We start from the raw sequence: 19,214 nt of genomic DNA on the forward strand, positions 1-19,214 counted from the left end.
GGCCACCACAGCCTCACTTGCTGGGCTCCGGCGATCCTTTCCGCCTCAGCCTTCCAAAGTTGCGGGAATTACAGGGCATGCGGTACCACGCCCGGCTGATTTTTTTGATTTATTGTAGAAGATGAGGTCTTGCTGCCCAGGCGGGTCTCGAACCCGCGGGCTCAGGCAATCCACTCACCTCGGCCTCCCAAAGTGCTCGGATTACAGGCTGAGCCACCGAGCTCGGCCTCATTTTGTCTTTCAATTACCATCATCACTATGGTAATTGACTCATTGTGCTAAGATGTCATATATAGTATCTCATTTAATCCTCACAACTCTATGAAAGTAGGAATTTTCATTTTCTTTTCACAGAAGCGGAAACTGAGACCTAGGAATGGTCAGTAACTTGCCCGAGATCACATCGTAATGGGGTAGAACTGGGATTTGAATCAAGTTTGTCTGGCTTCAAAACCTGTGGTGTCCATCATTGTGTTATACTCCTGCCGTTTGCTGCCTATACGAATAGTAATTGCTACATTACCTTGAATACATTACCTTAGAATAGCCATAGGATGAGAATATCCTTATCCTCATCACAGAAAAGTGAAACTCAGAAAGTTTATATGACTTCCTGGATGTGGTAACTCATGCCTATAATCCCAGCACTTTGAGAGGCCGAGGCAGGAGGATTGTTTGAGCCCAGGAATTTGAGACTAGTCTGAGCAATACAGTGAGATCCCCATCTCAAAAAAATAAGTAAACAAGCCGGGCTCGGTGGCTCAGCCTGTAATCCCGCGCTTTGGGAGGCTGAGGTGAGTGGATTGCCTGAGCCCGCAGGTTCGAGACCTGCCTAGGCTACTTGGCGAGACCTCATCTCTACAATAAATCAAAAAATCAGCCAGGCGTAGTAGCAAGCACCTGTAGTTTCCACTACTTGGAAGGCTGAGGCGGAAGGATTACCGGAGCCTGGCAGGTCAATGCTGGGGTGGCCGTTAGTGTGCCACTGCACTCCAGCCTGGGTGACAGAGTGAGACTCCAACACACACACACACACACACACACACACACAAAAGAGGAAAGTTTATGTGACTTTTTAGTGTAGGGCAGGGCTCAAAGCAGGTCTGCTTGGTTCTGAATTTAGTTGTCTTTTTTTTTTCACGCCATTTCAGACCTAAAGGAGTCATATTCCTTGAAACAATGGTTCATTCCAAGTCTGGGGCAAGAAATGCATTAATAAAAGATGAGCCCAGGACATTTTGTTGTGGCCAGAAAACAAGGAAGCTATCAATGATTAATGGGGTAATGTCAGCTGATACAGGCAATGGGTAAGGTGGTCCTGCCGTCCAAAGATGGGACCATTTGAACATAAAAAGGAAGAATAGCTGAAGTGGATCGAAACACACTGCAATTCTTCCTACTGATCATACTCTTTTGAAAAAAAAATTTATTTTGAGTGAAGGTCTCACTCTGTCATCCAGGCTGGAGTACGGTGGCTCGATCATGGCTCACCTCAGCCTTGAACTCCTGGGCTCAGTAAATCCTTTTGCCTTAGCCTCCCACATAGCTGGGACTACAGGCGTGTGCCATCGTGTCCAGCTAATTTTTTTGATTTTTGTATAGACAAGGTCTCACTATGTTGCCTAGGCTGGTCTTGAATTCCTGGGCTCTCAAGCCGTCCTCCCACTTCGACCTCCCAAAGTGCTGGAATTACAGGCATGAGCCACTGTGTCTGACCCTGACCACACTCTTTATTTTATTTATTTATTTATTTGAGTTGGAGTCTCACTCTGTCACCCAGACTGGAGTGCAGTGGCCGCTCCCGGCCACCGCAGCCTCGACCTGCTGGGCTCCGGCGATCCTTCCGCCTCAGCCTTCCGAGTAGCCGGAATTACAGGCATGCGCTACCACGCCCAGCTGATTTTTTGATTTATTGTAGAGATGAGGTCTCGCTGCCCAGGCGGGTCTCAAACCCGCAGGCTCAGGCAATCCACTCACCTCAGCCTCCCAAAGGCACGGGATTACAGGCTGAGCCACCGAGCCCGGCTGATCACACTCTTTAATAGAGTATTATTTCAAATTTTAATGTTTAAGAATAAAGAGCACATGAAGTACAGTCAATTCTCATTATTCTCAGTAGTTATGTTTTTAACATTGCTGTGAACACTGGATTAACAAATACTGAACCTTTGCTCCTAAGGGAAATACACGGTTAGTTTCTTGTGAGTCTCTGGTCACATTTTCATTAACCAATCAGTACCTAACCTATGTTACATGTGTTTCTGTTTAAAGACACTTTATTTAAAATATATTATTGATTTATTAGCATTGAACTCATAACGAACAGCACTGTAACTCATATCTGAACGAAGGCACAACACAGCCTCCCAGAATACTAGACAGTACTTCAGCACTACGATTGGGAGATATTTTATTTTATTATTATTATAGTATTATTTTGAGTTGGAGTCTCACTCTGTTGCCCAGACTGGAGTGCAGTGGCACACTAATGGCCACCCCAGCGTCGCACTGCCAGGCTTCGGCGATCCTTCCACCTCGGCCTTCTGAGTTTCCAGAACTACAGGCATGCACTACTATGCATGACTAATTTTTTAATTTTACTGTAGAGACGAGGTCTCGCCAAGTTACCTGGGCTGGTCTCCAACCCGTGGGCTCAGGCAATCCACTTACCTCAGCCTCCCAAAGTGCTGGGATTATAGGCTGAGCCATCGAGCCTGGCCTATTTTATTATTATTTTTTTAGAGACGAGGTCTTACTATGTTGCCTATGCTGGTCTCAAACTCCTGGCTTCAAGCAATCTTCCCATCTTAGCCTCCCAAGTAGCTAGGATTATAGGTGTGTGCCACTATACCCAGCTTTGGGAGTCATTTTAAACATCAAAATTGCCAACAAAAAGCACAAAAATGAGAAAAATATGGCTCTAAAATAGACCACGAAAAAGACTTATTTTTGCTTGTTCAACTTTAGCTGGCAACATGCGTATAGGGTGACTCAGTTTTTACACAGCTCTGTTCATGCCTACAGATGACTGCAAAAGCACCTCAAGGATTGATTTTAGGTATACAAATGAATTTTAGGGAGCAGGCGAATTTGTAAATATGGAATCTGTGAATAACCAGGAATGACTATATATGGATCAAAACACTAACATCCTCATTATTGGACAAATCACACCTATAGGGCAAAGTAAAAGGAGTTTTGTGACTATTTGATCTGAAGCAACTAAAGGAAGGGTGATATGCTCTAAGATCAGGAAAGGCCTGTAGTCCCAGCTAGTTGGGAGGCTGAGGGAGGAGGATTGCTTAAGTCTAGGAATTTGAGTCTAACCTGGGCTATAAGACTTAATCTCTTAAAAAAAAAAAGAAAGAAAGAAAAAGGAATAGACAGGATTACTATGTAAAGGAAACCAACTGATTCTATTTCATTGTCCTCTAGTCAGAGCCAGAGATAATGCACTACATTTGCCCCTGGAAGAGTTCTGGTTAGAAATAAGGATGAACTTTCAGACTGTGAAAGTTACAAGCTGTAGATTATTGGAGGAGATGGGGGCATCTTTCTCCCTTTAAAACCTTTACATCAAGAAAGAAAGACATCCATCTGGAGCGGCTGAAGGAAGTATGTAGTTCCCAGACATTTTTGCACCGAAATCTATAAGAAGTTATTTTATTTTATTTTTTAGATTAGAAAATATAGTTTGTTTAGAAAGTAAATTAGAGAGAAAAAGAGAGGAGATTCACCTCCCCAAGGTAGGGTAGAGAGCCAAAGCTAGGAAACCTGGTGACCCCAGCTCAAGGAGCCATGTGGCCAGACCATAGCTTAGCAAAACAATGGCAAGTGGGGTGGGGGGGAGAGAGAGAGAAGATTCACCTCTCCAAGACAGGGAGGGGGCCAAAGCCAAGAAACATGACAGCCAAAGATCTACAGCTCAAAGATCTACATGGACACACCAGAGTTTAACAAAGCAATGGCCATATAAGGAGTTTTTAAAATGGCAGTTTTATACTATATTTCCAGTGTTCTGGGGTATATACATATACTTCTAAAAGTTCTGACACCTAATTTCCATACCTAAATTTTGAACCAATACAGGAATAAGACAAAAGTATAGTGCAGATGGGAATCCAAAATGTTACATTTATTGCTGAGAAAAGCTTATATTGACATTTAAATCCCAGAATTAGATAGATTTCATTGGTTTTTTTCCCCCCATCCCAGATTTCATTGTTAAGAGTAGGGCTCTAGAGTCAGATTACCTGGGTTCGAATCCCGGCTCTACCTTCACTAACTGGGAGATCTGGAGCAAGTTATGTATCCTTCCGAGATGCAGTTTCTTCTTTTGTAAAGTGGGACAATAAGAATTCTTGGCCGGGTTCAGTAACTCAGCCTGTAATCCCAATACTTTGGGAGGTCGAGGCAAGTGGGTTGCCTGAGCCCGCGAATTCAAGACCAGCCCTGGCAACTTGGCGAGACCTCATCTCTACAATAAATCAACAATTAACCGGGCGTGGTAGCGCATGCCTATAGTTCGGGCTACTTGGAAAACTGAGGCAGAAGGATCGCCGGAGCCTAGCAGGTTGACACTGGGGTGATCAGGAGCTTGCCACTGCACTCCAGCCTGGGTGACTCCAACTCAAAAAATAAAAATAAAAAAAAGGAATTCTTACCTCACAGGGTTATTGTGAAGATAAACTAAGTTAATACATGGGAAGCACTTAGAATAGCTGCTGGCATACGGTAAGTTCCCACTCAAGATTAGCCATTATCTTTATTATTAGCCATGTAGTCCCAGGTGGTACAGGACCCCTGCATGACTCCCCATGGGGCCTGCCTCTGGAAAATTTGCTGCAAGGAAGAGCAGAGAGCAGAAGTCAGGCTTCTAGCAGGCAGTTTGCTTCCAAGAAAAAGATGGAAGGCAAGACCTGGGCTTGAGGTCAAGTTCTCTCTACAAACCCACCAAGGGGAGGACAGGTGCCGGGAGTGACATACAACGGAAGCTCCCACCATGTGGAATGAAACACGCTCCCAAGCCCCCACATATCCCCAGCATATTGGGCATCCAGTATCCCAGAAGCCCTGTTCTAGAAGCCATTCTATTCTACCCAGGGATCTGTCATCAAGAAACCTAGGCTCAACGATTGTGGTTTGTTTGCTTTCTGATCCTAGAAACAGATCATATCAGGACAGGCTAGAGGAATCAGATTGTTTGACCTGGAAACTCAACACATGGTGCTCCCTAATGGAGGAAGAAAGGCAGTGAGGTAGCACTGGTAAGTGTGAGGGGAGATGACAGGTGTGCCAGGGACAGGGGGCTGGAGTCTCCTTTCTTTTAGGAGGGAAAGGCTGGAAGTACAGCATATTATTGTAACTAGAATTATAGTTGGCCATGAATAATTCTCCCTATATCATTACTATCTTCATCATCATTGTAACTGTAATAAATAATACTTGATTGTTGAAAAAATTCAGATTAGTTTTCAATGATTCTGTGCCTTAGATAGTAAAAGCAGAAAGGCCTTGATTTGCTTGCTTGGTGCTTTTACTTACAGGACATAGTCTCCTTTTCAGACTGCTCAGGCCTTGAAAAAGTCACTACATCCAAAGACGTTCCGGGAAAACTGATGTCTCCAAAAGTACTTTACAGTTCAGAAAGTTCTGGAGTCATTTCATCCTCAGTCAACTTGTTGTGTGACTGTATGTAGATAAGTCAGTTGCCCCTTCTGGACCTTAATCACTTCACCTGTAAAGTAATTTATGTTAATGAACCCAATAGGAAGCCTTCCCGTGATCTTTACCCCAGGAGAACATATGGGTATTTCATCCAAGTATGGTCTTTATTGTCTGGGCCTTGAGCGGCTCAGTAAAAAATCCAGGATGTTTGTTGATGGTGCTGGTGGTGGTGGGAGTGCAGTCTGGAATGGACAGATCTTCTGATGCTCCTCATTTCATTCACTGACACTGACAGTATAAGTTTCAGGACCACTCTAGTACCTAGAGCATGACAGACTCTTAAGACATTTTTATTAATTTATAAGTCTAGCTTTAAGACTCAAGTCCACCAGTGACTTCACTGAAAACAGTATTTGTAGGTTTTGGTTTTTTCCTTGCTCTGCAGTAGTATGAGAAAGGGCTTTTAGAATTCCCTGCCTTAGAACACGGGCTGTCCTGTCTCGGTGGTCAAGGCCCTCAGGTGTGAGTTTTTAATCACTGACCTGGCCTGTGCTGTAAAACAGAGCCCCAAAGATGAACAGGAATGGTCCCTGCTCTCAGCAAGAGGGGAATAGTCATGAGAAAGCTTGAAGGAAGTGACACCTAAGCAGAGTTTTGGAGAGAGTGCAGAAGAGCACATCAGATAAGAACCAGAAGGGCATGCCAGGCAGGAACAGCATGAGCAAAGGCTGCAGGTATGAGAAGACCTGGAACAATAGAGCACCTGAATGTCCTAGCGCTGCTGGTGTGTCAGGTTCAGGGGAAAGAGGGGAGAGATGGGCCTAGACATAGGCAAGAGCCAGTTGACAAGGGCCAGTAGCTCGGTTAAGGAGTTTGGATTTGTCCGGAAGGGAGAAGGTGCATCCCTAAAGATATTTCAGCAGCGCTGTGACATGTCCAAGTACTCTGGCAGCAGGACAGAAGGCCCTCTATACTGAGGGCCTTCTGGACAGTTATAGGCCTTACCATGAAGCTGTCATGAAGGGAAAGGCATCTCTGTGGTATTCCATCTCAGGTTAATAAAGAAAAACACAGCTGGTGAATAGCACTGAGTCTCAGTCGGTCATCATTTCCCAGGGAGTGCTTCTCTCCCTAGACTATGTGAGCTATCCTTGCCACATGATCCCGCAGCACCCTCAACATTGTCTCCTGACAGTCATCACCCTCATTCAAGGCCGATCTTGCCCTCAGGACCCTAGGCTCCAAGAGAGCAGGAATGTCTGTCTTTCTTATCACTGCTATCTCCCCAGTTGCTTGCCCAGTGTCAGGCACTAGTAGATGCTCAATAAATATTGAATTAAGAACAAGAGTTGTACTGAAGGCATGATCAGAGAAGGGAGACAGGGGAATATGATTTTCCTTCTGGTAGATATCTATAAATGAAATCCAGAGGCTGGAAGAGTTCCCAAAGAGAGAAGGAGTTTTAATCCGGGTTCTGTCATGTGCTCACTGTATCTGTTTCACTCTGGTGTGCCTTGAATTCCTCGTTTACGAGGTGAGGTAGATGGACAAGAACAATTGCTAGGTCTTTCCCTCTAACACTAACATTTTATACATGAAAAAGGTTTCTTTGCCTACCACTCTTCTTTTTCTAGGGGTTTTGTGTTTCAGAAAGACAAGGCCACTGGCAAACTGAAGAATGACATCACAATTTAACCCAAGAAATGAAGGAATCTTACAAAGGTGCAAGATATTGAAACAGAGGATAGATCTGGACTGTCTGGAATTTGTTCTGGGGAATGAACACTAATTTTAATAGAATAAATTAAACTAAGTTCCAATCACTTTGATAAAAAAGCACGATTTTTTTTCAGAAAGAGAGAAAGCAAGTTACCCCCCCCAAAGAGCAAGAGCAAGAGAATGAGAATTAGCCCCGCCTCCCCATGTGGATTTTGCCGAATCGGGTGAAATATCCAAGACTTTTTCCTCTCCTCCCGTTCGCACTTGAGGACAGAGCACAGTGAAGCTGATGCCAGGATCCTTCCCCCAGTGTCCGTGTATGCAGCTGAGCTGCAGAAGGTGCTGAGTGGGAGGACTTCTCTGTGGGGCAAAACCCACCCGGCATCCAGGAAGCTACTCACCAGAGGTCTCTTCCAGACGAACTGAATGGGGAACTTCTGACTAAAAAAGAGAGAGGTCTCATCCGGTGGGAACTCAGGGTCCACATAAAGCACTTTCTTTTCTAGACATTTCTTGTGAAGCTGCTCAAATGTCTTCTCTTTCACTCCGATAATAGGAAAATTGCGGCTGATGATGGCTGAATATTTGCCACTTGGGTTTCCGCTGCCAGCTTCTACGGCCTTGCCCTGGGCTGGGTGAAGAACCGGCCCTGGGGACCTGGGCTCAGCCCCTGTCTGTGGGGCCACAGATGGGCTAATGACAGTCGGCATGGCAGGCAACTTTGGAAGGAAAAGGTTTTTAAAGAAAAGAAGATACAGCTACCTTCAAGAAGAGGAAGCAACTGCCAACGGGAAGTTAGAGTCTGTCATCTGAGAGAGAAAAGTCCACATCCAGGTCAAAGTTGAAAGCCCATCAGAAGGTCGTCCAGCTTCCTTGCATCCTAAACACTGAACTGTGATCTTGAAGCCACCCGTTTTCCCGAGAAAGGAACATTAAAGGATTTCCAAAGCAGTTTTTTTCCTGGGGGCTCCCACCAGCAGCATGCATGCCAGAGGGAGAGAGAGTGAGGACTGTGTTTCAGTGGCCTTAAGGAGCTAGAGCCAGGAAAACTAAAAATAGATGTGAGGAAGATTGTGAATATGAGGGCAAGAGAGACTGCACAGTAGAGGGAGGAGAACCTGGCGAGGGACGGTTCTGCGCTGCCGTGGAGTGCTGGCGTTGTCACGAAATGAGAATATAGGAGTGAGGGGAACATTGGAAACTAGCCAAGAACTACTGACACATTATTGAATATACAGACTCGATTGGCCACCAAATTAATGGAATACAATATTGGAAAAAAGCTAGGATGGGCCCGGTGGCTCATGCCTGTAATCCCACTATTTTGGGAGGCCGAGGTGGGAGGATTGCTTGAGCCCAGGAGTTTGAGACCAGCCTGGGTAACATAGTGAGACTTCACCTCTGTGTAAAATAAAAAAATTAGCCAGGCATGGTGGTGTGCACCTGTAGGCCCAGCTACTCAGAAGGCTGAGGAGGAAACACTGCCTGAGCCCAGGAGATCAAGGCTGCAATGAGCCATGATCATGCTACTGCACTCCAACATGGGTGACAGAGTGAGACCCAGACTCAAAAGAGAGGGGAAAAAAAGCTAGCTAGAGTGAACAGGAGATACTGAATTCTAGGGGACTATTCTGTGCATTTTAGAGAACATGGTTTTTACTTTCTAAAATGCTAGGAAATTAGAACATTATTTAGTATTGGATTTGGCGTCTTTTCTAGACTGTTCTAGTATCAGTGCTCAGTGGAAATGTCTGTATGGAAAATGTCACACAGCAGAGTTCTCAGTGGAGAAAAATCTCTGTTTCTGCTTGCCTGCTTGACCTGGCTACCTCTTGTCTCTCCTCACCCGCTGAGTAAACACTGGAATTAAATCTGCTACAAAACGTGTACTTGAGTACAGTAAGTCCTCACTTAACATTATCAATAGGTTCTTGTAAACTGCGACTTTAAGCAAAATGCTGCATGAAACCAACTTTACCATAGGCAAATTGATATAAACAAGAGTTAAGTAACTATAGACATGGTACATTGTTTCACTTAAAGTCACAGTTCACAAGGACCTATTGATGTTGATATTACGTGAGAACTTACTGTACAGATTAGATATGAACTGTTCAGCTGTGCCACATTAGGCATCTGAGACAGAAGTTGGAATCGGATACTGAACCAGACTGACATCAAGTCTGACCTAAGGAGTTGGTTTCAGCGCTCTTAGGTAAGAGTGTTTGAGGCTCTGGGGAAGGGAAATGTCCGCCTGGCCTTCACCCCACCCTGTCTTCTGCCCACGGTAGCGGCTACCCAGGCTGTAAGGAGATGGCTACATTTCAAGTCTGGCTGAGCAAGGGCCTATCCCAGACTGCAGCCATGCCTGTTGCCGTGTGACCAGACTCAATGATCCAAGATTCGAGGCTATGACAAGAGAAATAGGGAGTACAATAGGCTCATGATCCCTGGGGCTGCAGCTTTAAAGAACCCTCCCTGGGCTTGTAGGGACCATCAGCCTGGTCTTCCATCCCTCCCAGAAAATGCCCAAGGGTCTCTGCTCATCTTGGAGAGGCAGAATCGACAAGAGCAGTCTCTGGAGGCTGACTACCTCGGTTCAAAGTCTAGGTTGGCCACTTATTGGCTGTGTGACTTTAGGTGAGTTACCTCTTCTTTTTTTCTATGTCTCAGTTTTCTCACCTTAAAATGGGTACAATGACAGTCATTTTGTTACTGGGTTGTTGGTAGGATTAAATAATTTATGTCATGCATTTAAAATTGTGCCAGAATTGTCTTGAGCACTCAATACAGTGTTGTTGTGAAAGAAGACCTACGTGTAATATTACTTTGGGGTTAGCTAAGGTTGAGTGATAACATTCACTCACTGATGCAAATCAGCATCACTCTCTGAGCATTTACTGAATATCTTCTATGTGTACAGCACAGAGATTGAGCATAATCTGTCCAGGCTTGTGTGGTACACAGTGTCTCCAATCACAGGTTTGCCTAACTGCCTGCACTCAAAGAGCCTCTAAAAAGATGAACTTCCACCCTCAAACTCACCAATGGCACAACCAGCAAAAGTAGGGTTTCCTTCCCTCACCATCATAAGTTTGGGTCCCAGCCCAGCACTCTACCCCACCCCTGAAATTCATAGTACTGACCCGGTTTTTCTTGTTTCGCTTTATTTAACTTCCTGTTTGCCCGTGACTGTGAAGATGGGACTTTGCACCCTCAGGGTGAAGCATATAGAAGGCCCTTAACATATATGTTATGTATCTGATGAATAAAATTTTCCTGTCGTGAGAGAAGTTTCTTACACTTATGGTTTTGCCAATGCAATCAAAGTTTCTTGGCTGATTTGTGCCTGGGGGAGGAGCTGTCTCTGGGCCACACACCAGCTGAGCTTTCTTTCCTCAGCTGTCTCAGCCAACTCCATCTGTTAGTAACGAAGAGGACTGTGTGACCGGGTGAACCTCTTGTCAGAGCGGGGTGGGAATATTTAACACAGAGAGGGCAAGGTGCCATTCATTTTACTCTATCAATAGTTGTGGATAAAATGTCCAAACTCAAGGTTTATTCAACAGCGCAGCTGTGGAAACCAGAGCTATCAGGGAGAAATCTAATCTGACTCCATGAACAGAGGGTAGATAATGAGCACATAAACAGCTGCATATTTCAATTCCCTGAAGTCCCTGCAAGGCTAAAGAACCGGTCTTTCTAACATATTTTAGCCAAGGTCATGCAATAACTGGAATGGCTTCTGTTGTACAATGCCAGCTAATGACTCTGTATGACTGCTTTTTCCACCAAAAAAATTTTTTTTGATTTAACACTATTGGAAGTAATGTATTTGCTTATAATTATAATACCTGTCATTCATTAAGTGCTTACTGTGAGCTAGCCACTTCACATAGAGTGCTTTAAAAAACTTTTTGTTTTCAAATTATTTTATTTTATTTATTTATTTATTTTATTTATTTATTTTTTTGAGTTGGAGTCTCACTCTGTCGCCCAGACTGGAGTGTAATGGCCGCTCCCGGCCACCGCAGCCTCGACCTGCTGGTCTCCGGCGATCCTTCCGCCTCAGCCTTCCGAGTAGCCGGAATTACAGGTGCGCGCTACCACGCCTGGCTAATTTTTGATTTATTGTAGAGATGAGGTCTCACCAAGTTGCCCAGGCGGGTCTCGAACCCGCGGGCTCAGGCAATCCACTCACCTCAGCCTCCCAAAGGCGTGGGATTACAGGCTGAGCCACCGAGCCCGGCTTTAAATAATTTTAGACTCACAAAAGAATTGCAATGATAGAACTCCTTAGTGTCCTCCAGTCTCTGACAATTCCACAGTCTTTGTCTCATAACCTTGACACTTCTGAAGAGTACTTGTCAGATATTTTGTAGAATGTACCTCAGTTTGTTTTTTCTGATGTTTTTCAGGTGATCAGACTGAGGTTATGAATTTGGGAGAAGAATATCACAGATGTGATGTGCCCTTCTCATCAAACTATATTTAGGGATACATGTTATTGATAGGTTTTATTACAAGGGATGTCAACTTTGGTCACTTGGCTAAGGTGGTGTCTACCAAGTTTCTTCATGGTAATGTTACTATTGCTCCCTTTCCATACACATCAAGTATTTTTAATTTGTGAAACAACTGAAGGTTTGACTAATTTCACTTTACAGCGAGAAAACTTGGGATATCTGCTGTATTTCTACAGTTAAGTATCAGAAAACTCACAGAATTTTGGAGATTCTCTTTTTCCTTTAGCATATGAGAAAACTAAGGAGAGGTTAAATGGCATGGCCAAGATCACTGAGAGAGTTCATTGTAGAACCAAAGTAGACCCCAGGTCTCTTGTTTTCCAGTGAAGAAGTAAATGCATGACTAAGATTTCATTAATGTGAATTAGGCATAAGATCTCTGGATCCTCACATATAAATAGTAAGGTTCCCCTTCTCCTAGCTCTGATTGGAGATGAATCTAACACCATCTGCCTGGAAACAACTGTCAAGAAGCAGCTAATTATGGTGGGTCTTGCTGTGGCACTGCAGCCTTCAGCAAGGCTGGTCATAAGACAGGCACACCTGATATCAGATGCCAATATCATCTCCTTTTTTCCTCCTAGAATGCTAGCTATATGGCCTCCATTGCCCGGGGCTCATATGGCAGCCCATTCCAGCAGAGCTGCTGATGACTTTCTACTCTCTGGCCTGAGAAGTTATTTTAGTCTAGAATGCCCTCAGAGGGCTTGATAAGTGGAAATCTTAAAAGCAGAGTAGAATGCCTAGTTTTTGTTATAGGACCCCTATTACCCAGAAGGCTTTTAAGTAGCATGGTTAATTAGGAAGTGAAATCCATCCCGCTCCAGATATTTATGTGCTTTGTGTTTCTGCTGCCTATCATTATGACACCCTGACAGTGAAAAAGTGAAGGGTTCTGAACACAGACAAAACTCCAAAATTGTATTTTTTCTAGAACCAAGACAATTCTTCTATATAATCCTAGTGTATCCCTCAAAAGTGGGAAAATTATCATGTAAAAAAAAATATCCCATTCTATTTTTTTGCCAACTGTCTCAATAATGCCCTTACAGGTCCAGAATCCAGCCCAGGGTCACACATTTGTCATGTCTCTTTAGTCTCCTCAATCTGGAACAGTTGCTCAGAAATGTTTTTCATGTCCTTGATATTTTGAATACAGGATGTCTTTTAATTTGAATTTGCTCTATTATAATTTTTACTTAGATGAAATCACTCAGTAAGCATTTTATCAAAAAATTTCTATGTTGATACATATAGATTATTGTTCTTTTTTAATTTTTAATTTTAAATATATGGGGTACAATTCAGGGTTAGGTATACAAATGTTCATTATGCAGGTACCCTTGTTGATGAGATGTGCCCCCTCTCGCCTGGCAGTTTCCCACTATTGCCAATCCCTTTCTTATAGTATTTCGATAAGATTCTTTTTCTTTTTTTTTTTTTGAGTTGGAGTCTCACTCTGTCGCCCAGACTGGAGTGCAGTGGCCACTCCCGGTCACCTTAGCCTCGACCTGTTGGGCTCCGGTGATCCTTCCACCTCAGCCTTCCAAGTAGCTGGAACTACAGGCGCATGCTACCACACCCGGCTAATTTTTTTGATTTATTGTAGAGATGAGGGTTTGCCAAATTGCCCAGGTGGGTTTCGAACCCATGGGCTCAGGCAATTCACTCACCTTGGCCTCCCAAAGCGTGAGATTACAGGCTGAGCCACTAAGCCCGGCCAGATTATTTTTTTTAATGGTTGCCTAATATCCTACTGTGTGGAAGTGCTATAGATAAACCAATCCCCTCTTAAAGGATCTTTCATATATTTCCAGTTTTCTATAGTATAAACTATATTGCAGTTATTAGCTCTTGAGTATTTGTCTGATTCATATGAGGTGATATTTCTGGGTTAGAGTATGTAAATTAAAACTGTTGATACTATTGACAGATTGCTATCCTGAAAGATTATACTTATTTATAATTCTACCAATGACATGCAAGAGTGTCTATTCCCCATATCAACATCAGAACTAGACATTTTCACTTTTAAAATCTTGACCAACCAGAAAAAAAATCATTTAACTGATTATTAATGAAGCTGAGCATCTTTCATATACTTATTTTGTCTGTTTCAATTTCTTTTGTGAATTACCTTTGCCCATTTTTTTGGTTGGGCAGTTTTGGTTTCTAGACTGATTTGTCAGCTCATTCCTTGGAACTTAAGTCTTTTTTTTTTTAGTTGGAGTCTCACTCTGTTGCCCAGACTGGAGTGCAGTGGCCGCTTCTGGCCACCGCAGCCTCCACCTGCTGGGCTCCAGCGATCCTTCCGCCACAGCCTTCCAAGTAGCTGGAACTATAGGCGTGCGCTACCATGCCCAGCTATTTTTTGATTTATTATAGAGATGAGGTCTCGTCAAGTTGCCCAGGCGGGTCTCGAACCCGCGAGCTCAGGCAATCCACTCACCCCGGCCTCCCAAAGTGCTGGGATTACAGGCTGAGCTACCGAACCTGGCCTGGAATTTAAGTCTTAAAGGAAAAGATACACTATGCGTTCATTTTAGAGCTTTGTTAGATCCCAGTTGAAATGGATACAATTTCTTTCTTTCTTTTTTTTTTTTTGAGTTGGAGTCTCACTGGGTCGCCCAGACTGGAGTGCAGTGGCCGCTCCTGGCCACCACATCCTCGACCTGCTGGGCTCCGGTGATCCTTCCGCCTCAGCCTTCCAAGTACCCGGAATTACAGGCACGCGCTACCACGCCCGGCTGATTTTTTGATTTATTGTAGAGATGAGGTCTCGCTCCCAGGCGGGTCTCGAACCCGCGGGCTCAGGCAATCCACTCACCTCAGCCTCCCAAAGGCGCGGGATTACAGGCTGAGCCACCGAGCCCGGCTGAATCCAATTTCTTATACAAAATCCAGTTTCCTATGAAAATATATCGAGAGTTAGCCACAACAAAGTAACTAAATACTTTGTTTTATTTATTTATTAATTTTTTTTTTGAGTTGGAGCCTTACTCTGTTGCCTAGGCTGGAGTGCAATGGCATGCTCACAGCCACCACAGCCTTGACCTGCTGGGCTCAGGCAATCCTTCTGCCTCAGCCTTCCAAGTAGCTGGAACCACAGGCACACGCTACCATGCCTGGCTAGTTTTTTGATTGATTGTAGAGATGAGGTCTTGCCAAGTTGCCCAGGCAGGTCTTGAACCCGCGGGCTAAGGCAATTCACTCACCTTGGCCTCCCAAAGGCACGGGATTACAGGCTGAGCCACCGAGCCCGGCTAACTAAATACTTTGTTAACTCAATACTTGTCAGTAACTGTGCTGACAAGGCTCAGCATAGTTCTCTGCGATATGGCTTCAGAAATAGGAGGTGGGAAAAGTGTGAGAAGCATTAAGAGCAGAGAATTGTTTAAAATGCTCAGACTCTAGCCGGGCTCAGTGGCTCAGCCTGTAATCCCGCGCCTTTGGGAGGCTGAGGTGAGTGGATTGTTTGAACCCGCAGGTTCGAGACCCGCCTGGGCAGCGAGACCTCATCTCTGCAATAAATCAAAAAATCAGCCGGGCATGGTAGCGCGCCTGTAATTCCGGCTACTCGGAAGGCCGAGGCGGAAGGATCGCCAGAGCCCAGCAGGTCGAGGCTGTGGTGGCCGGGAGTGGCCACTGCACTCCTGTCTGGGCGACAGAGTGAGACTCCAACTCAAAAAAAAAAAAAAAAAGAAAAAAAAGCTCCGACTCTGTCTCTCCACTTCTCTCTAGTCAAATCTTTCAGTGTAGGTTTGGGTTAAAACAGAGTATGTTCTTCACTACTAGTTCTTGTTTCATTTCTCCAAAAATATTTTATTATTTTTTGAGTTGAAGTCTCTGTCACTCAGGCTGGAATGCAGTGGTACACTCATAGTTCACCACAGCCTTGAATTCCTAGGCTCAGGGAGTCCTTCTGAGTAGTTGGGACTATAGGCACATGTTACCAAGTCCAGCTAATTTTTAAATTTTTTGTAGCGATGAGGTCTTGTTATGTTGTCCAGGCTGGTCTTGAACTCCTGGGCTCAAGAATCCTCCTGCCTTGGCCCCCCAAAGTGCTAGGATTATAGGTGTGAGCTACCATGCCTAACCCCCCTAACTTTTTTTGTTCTTTTTGCTTTGAGGTCTCACTCTGTCACCCAGGCTGGAGTGCCGTGGCACAATCATGGCTACCGCCTCAACCTGTGGGCTCAGGCAATCCTTCCATTTCAGCCTCCTGAGTAGCTGGGACTATAGGCACGTATCACCACTCAGCCAATTTTTTTTTTTTTTTGAGTTGGAGTCTCACTCTGTCACCCAGACTGGAGTGCAGTGGCCACTCCCGGCCACCGCAGCCTCGACCTGCTGGGCTCTGGCGATCCTTCCACCTCAGCCTTCCGAGTAGCTGGAATTACAGGCATGCGCTACCACGCCCGGCTGATTTTTTTTGATTTATTGTAGAGATGAGGTCTCGCTGCCTAGGCGGGTCTCGAACCCGCGGGCTCAGACAATCCACTCACCTCAGCCTCCCAAAGGCGTGGGATTACAGGCTGAGCCACCGAGCCCGGCTCCAATTTTTTTAATTTACTGTAGAGATGAGGTCTTGCCATGTTACCCAGGCTGGTCTCAAACTCCTAGGCTCAGTCAACCCTTTTGCCTCCCAAAGTGCTGGGGTTATAGGCATGAGCCACTGTGCCTGGTCCAAAAATATTTATTTTATTTTATTTTACTTTATTTTAGCGTCAGAGTCTCACTCTGTCGCCCAGGCTGGAGTGCAGTGGCATGCTCACGGCCACCGCAGCCTCGACCTGCTGGCCTCAGGTGATCCTTCCACCTCAACCTTCCAAGTACTTGGAACTACAGGCGTGTGCTACCATGCCCGGCTAATTTTTTGATTTATTGTAGAGCTGAGGTCTCGCCAAGTTGCCCAGGCTGGTCTCAAACGCTCTCGCCTCCGTCTCCCAAAGTGCTTGGATTAATTACAGGCATGAGCCACTGCATCTGGCTAGCCCGAAAATATTTTAAATGGAAGAATAGACATATGATCAATGTTGATAGAGAGTTCTCACTAATTCAGTTTATTCATGTTTATTAGGGAAGAGCACCCAGATTTCTGGGTAAGTTTTATTTTAGGTTGGCAGTGAAATTTGAAGCTGGGACCTATGACTTCAGCAAATGTAGGGTTCTTTCTTTTTCCTCAATTGCAAAAGTTATAGAAATAGGAGCAAAGAATCTGTATCTCAACTGATATAATGAAATGTGCCCACAGGAAATGTACAATGTTTACCACATTCGAGGAGTCCTGTGTCAGAAAAGTAAATCAAATAAATACATTCAATTCTCACTTTTTAATCAATTAAATTCACCAGTTAACTAATCACAGTCAAAAGTTACTGAAAGTCAAGTGTAACATTGCTCTGTTGGATAGAAGAGAAATATAACATGCTTCTAGAGAGCATACAATCTAGTAGGGGAACAGAGACATCTTTGAAACATTAAGGTGTGATTCCTGAGAATGCTAAGTAAAGCTCAGTTATAAGTAAGGCAGCATTTCAGAGAAGGGCGAGAAGGGCAAAATCACTGCTAATGGGTATGGGGGAGTAGGGATCCAGGGTAGTTAGAAAGACTTCACGGCTTTGGGTCTGGAAGGATAGAAAGATGTGCATAGATGGAGGGAGGGAGGGCGGAGGGGGAAGAAGGGACAGGGGTAGCAGTTGACACACTGCTTGGAGGATGCCCGACAATAAAATGTGCATGCTCAGGAGTGCTGAGGAGTTGAGACTGCCCCATCAGATGTTGTGGCAGGCAGTAGGGAGTCAGTGGGGTTTCCAGAGCCAGGAGCATCATGATACAACTTGTTATGCTGCCATGTTCCACCCCAGGCCCAGCCATATTAGAGCTTGAGGCAAAAGGAAAACTCAGTAATACTGATCTTGCCTTTATTGGAAAATCTGATATTCTGTTCATCATGGGTTTTTTCCTGAATTAATTTTTATTTTAAAAATAGGGCATTAAAATCTTACTTATTTTGATAACTACATTACTTGGCACTCCCTTACATTTTATGCTGGAGGCAACTCCAGCAAATGTCTACTTACCTCATCCTAGTCCCAGCTCTGAGTTCTAGTTCTGAAGTTCAGTGGTAAGGACATGGGTATTTGTTTCATTATTATCAACTATAGCTTACTCATGTAATGAATATTCTTTGGTTAGTAGACAACATTTAATTTAAAAAAATTACAAGATATGTGAATTTTTCAAAGATCAATTTGGGACCCTTGAGTCTGAGATTCATGAAAGGGAAAAGAATCCTTTGTGCTGGGTCAATCTCTCAGAGAGGATAACTCCCCATTGTGGTAGCTTACACAGTACATGCAGAAGAGGGTTGTTTTGCCCAGTTCATGTGGGTGAAAGGTAACTGTGGGGGTACCCGAGGCTATTGTCCTCTCAGAGACTGGCCTTGAACAACTTAGCTGCTGCAGCCAGAGTGACTTTGCCGCATGGCCTGAGGTAAGCCCCAGCAAATGGGCTACACAGGTAGGCTTGCCCATATTTAAACAAACCCATGCCGCCCTACTCAAGGAGAGGCTGCTCCCTGGGTCATGTGTTTACTGCAGGGCCATGGCCCAAGAGGCAATGAAAGACTCATGAACCCTGTCTAACTGTCTCAGAGCTATGTGGGGCTGGGAGAAGAAGTGGTGTTTGACACAAAGTATATCACTAGTCTATCTTAAAATGTAAAAGCTGAAATCTCAAAATACCAAATCTACTGTTCATTAGTATGCTGGCAACTAACGAAAGATTATTTTGAGCCAGGGAAGTCAATTAGATAGCAGAACAAATCTCTCTTTTTTTTTTTTTTTGAGTTGGAGTCTCACTCTGTCACCCAGACTGGAGTGCAGTAGCCACTCCCGGCCACCGCAGCCTCGACCTGCTGGGCTCCGGCGATCCTTCCGCCTCAGCCTTCCGAGTAGCCAGAATTACAGGCATGCGCTACCACACCCGGCTGATTTTTAGATTTATTGTAGAGATGAGGTCTCACTGCCCAGGCGGGTCTCGAACCCGCGGGTTCAGGCAATCCACTCACCTCAGCCTCCCAAAGGCGCGGGATTACAGGCTGAGCCACCGCGCCCAGCTACAAATCTCTCTTTAAAAAAAAAAAATTGAGATGGAGATCTTGCTATGTTGCACAGGCTGGTCTTGAATGCCAGGCCTCAGGTGATCTGCTTACTTTGGCCTCCCAAAGTGCAAGGACTACAGGCATGAGCCACTATGCCCGGCGAGCAGCACAAATCTCAGAAAAGACCAAGGGAAAAG

The 19,214-nt window shown here is 44.7% G+C and overlaps 1 protein-coding gene across 6 annotated transcripts in view; it reads right to left on the reverse strand.

Annotated features, from left to right (window-relative positions):
* The window catches only part of CAPN3 (calpain 3), a 55,588-nt gene extending 47,172 nt beyond the window's left edge, over positions 1-8,416 (reverse strand). For 3 of the 6 annotated variants that reach the window (XM_008059377.2, XM_008059366.2, XM_008059362.2), the window contains exon 1: positions 7,788-8,416. In XM_008059377.2, the coding sequence (XP_008057568.1) occupies positions 7,788-8,096 (309 nt within the window). In that variant the 5' untranslated portion in view covers positions 8,097-8,416. The remainder of the gene's footprint in view (positions 1-7,787) is intronic. The other 3 variants (XM_008059412.1, XM_008059401.1, XM_008059390.1) reach the window with 1 other exon arrangement.
* Positions 8,417-19,214: the final 10,798 nt, after the last annotated feature.

The sequence above is a fragment of the Carlito syrichta genome, unplaced genomic scaffold, assembly GCF_000164805.1.
Source record: "Carlito syrichta isolate Samal-C Ts95f unplaced genomic scaffold, Tarsius_syrichta-2.0.1 Scaffold91562, whole genome shotgun sequence".
In the NCBI taxonomy this organism is placed as follows: domain Eukaryota; kingdom Metazoa; phylum Chordata; class Mammalia; order Primates; family Tarsiidae; genus Carlito; species Carlito syrichta.